At 39.8% G+C, this 1,650-nt stretch overlaps 1 protein-coding gene across 1 annotated transcript in view; it reads right to left on the minus strand.

Annotated features, from left to right (window-relative positions):
* Window positions 1-1,055: 1,055 nt before the first annotated feature.
* LOC106532932 (zinc finger MYM-type protein 5) overlaps window positions 1,056-1,650 on the minus strand; it is a gene marked incomplete at its 3' end in the record, with an annotated part of 1,709 nt that continues 1,114 nt past the window's right edge. The window contains 1 exon segment of the mRNA XM_014029107.1: window positions 1,056-1,597. Within this exon segment, the coding sequence (XP_013884561.1) occupies window positions 1,056-1,597 (542 nt within the window).

The raw sequence follows: 1,650 nt of genomic DNA on the forward strand, positions 1-1,650 counted from the left end.
GTGTGTGTGTGTGTGTGTGTGTGTGTGTGTGTGTGTGTGTGTGTGTGTCAGAGAGCGTGCCTCAGCAGGTGTGTACCAGGTCACCTAGAGTGCACCATGATGTTTATCTCTAAGTGCCACAGACAGGCATGTTGGCTCGCCTGCTGGGAAAATGGGATTACAGCTATCTGTTCCTGAACTCCACGCTGAGCGCTGAGCTTGTGATTCTGCAGAGTGTGTTTCCATCAGCTGCACTCGCTGTCTGAGGCCTTAGCTGTGTTTCCTGCTCAGTGTTGGACCCTGAGTAGCAACAGGTCACACGACTCAGAGCTGAAAAACATTTAGGAGGTACTTCTGCCTGCAAGTTTCTGTATTTGTATGTATGTTTGTATGTCCATATGTTAAATTATTAACCATTTTGTACATTTTAATGAAAATAGCAAAAAAGTAGTCTTTTAACGTGTAACCTGATCTTTTCTGTGTTGTGCTGAATATGGAGGAGGAATTTACTGCAATGGAGGCCCTCTTTGGAGGAGCAGTTTTCCCAATAAATTCAATAAACAGAAAAACAACCCTGTTATGAAACAACACAAAGGACCTCTCTTCCAACATGACCTCTTGACTCTACAGGTCATGTCTTCAAACTGAACTGAACTCTGTTCTTTAAAAAGCTTTCTTTGAGTCAAACTTTGATCTGGCTTTCCATTAGACATGTCCTTGGTGAAATCAAGCTGATGCTGGTCTGTTTTAATCTTTTGTGATTAGTTATAAACCAAAGAGAAAGAAAAGAATCATTACATGTTTGTGACATGATTTTTCATTTTTAAAAATAGTATTCAAAGTTGTATTGATGACACTAGTTGAACCTGAAATATTTGATAATAATAGTCATTCATGTGTGTAAAAGAAATGCTTTGGTCTGTAGCAATCTGACCCTGATAAGCAGGGGCGGTCCTAGCCTATTTGGCGCCCTGGGCGAACAACCCCCAGCGCCCCCCCCGCATATTAGCATTGACACTCACTCAGAATGTAATTTGGATTTTTATTTACTATGAGCAAACATATAAAAAAACACAAAAAACTGTAATACTGTGAAACTTCACCGTATAAAATATAAAATCTGGGCTTCTCCATTAGTGAAACAATTCGAATCACAACAGACAACTGTTCAGTGTGGCTGATATCTGGAGTGCAATCTAGAATTATTGAGAAATACTTTGCCTGTTTAATGTCATTAACAATTGTTGAAATTGTTTTGCTGCTCAACAAACCAATGAGCTCATTCTGTATGTGGTGACCAAGGTAACTGTTATGACTGCAGGTGCCTTTCTCAACACGATTCAGGTGTTCTTTCATTATAGGGTCAAATTTTGCCATCAGTTCAACCTCTTTCAAAAAATTGCCATTTGATGGTGAAAACAATGTTTCTGTGTGTCCCCTAAGTGACAAATTTCTAACTGCTAGAGACTGTATGATAGCAGTGAGACGTTTCAACACAGCTCTCCATCTTAATCTCTCAGCCTCAAAAAGTGCCATCTCATGTTTATCAATTGTTGCCTCTTTTTTGATCCTTACTGCCAACTCTTTCCATGCTTTCATTGAATTTAAGTGTTCAGGGGTCGGATTTATAAAACTGGCGTACGCACAATTTGAGCCCAGAAACTTGCGTAC

Source organism: Austrofundulus limnaeus, unplaced genomic scaffold, assembly GCF_001266775.1.
Source record: "Austrofundulus limnaeus strain Quisiro unplaced genomic scaffold, Austrofundulus_limnaeus-1.0 Scaffold855, whole genome shotgun sequence".
Classification (NCBI taxonomy): domain Eukaryota; kingdom Metazoa; phylum Chordata; class Actinopteri; order Cyprinodontiformes; family Rivulidae; genus Austrofundulus; species Austrofundulus limnaeus.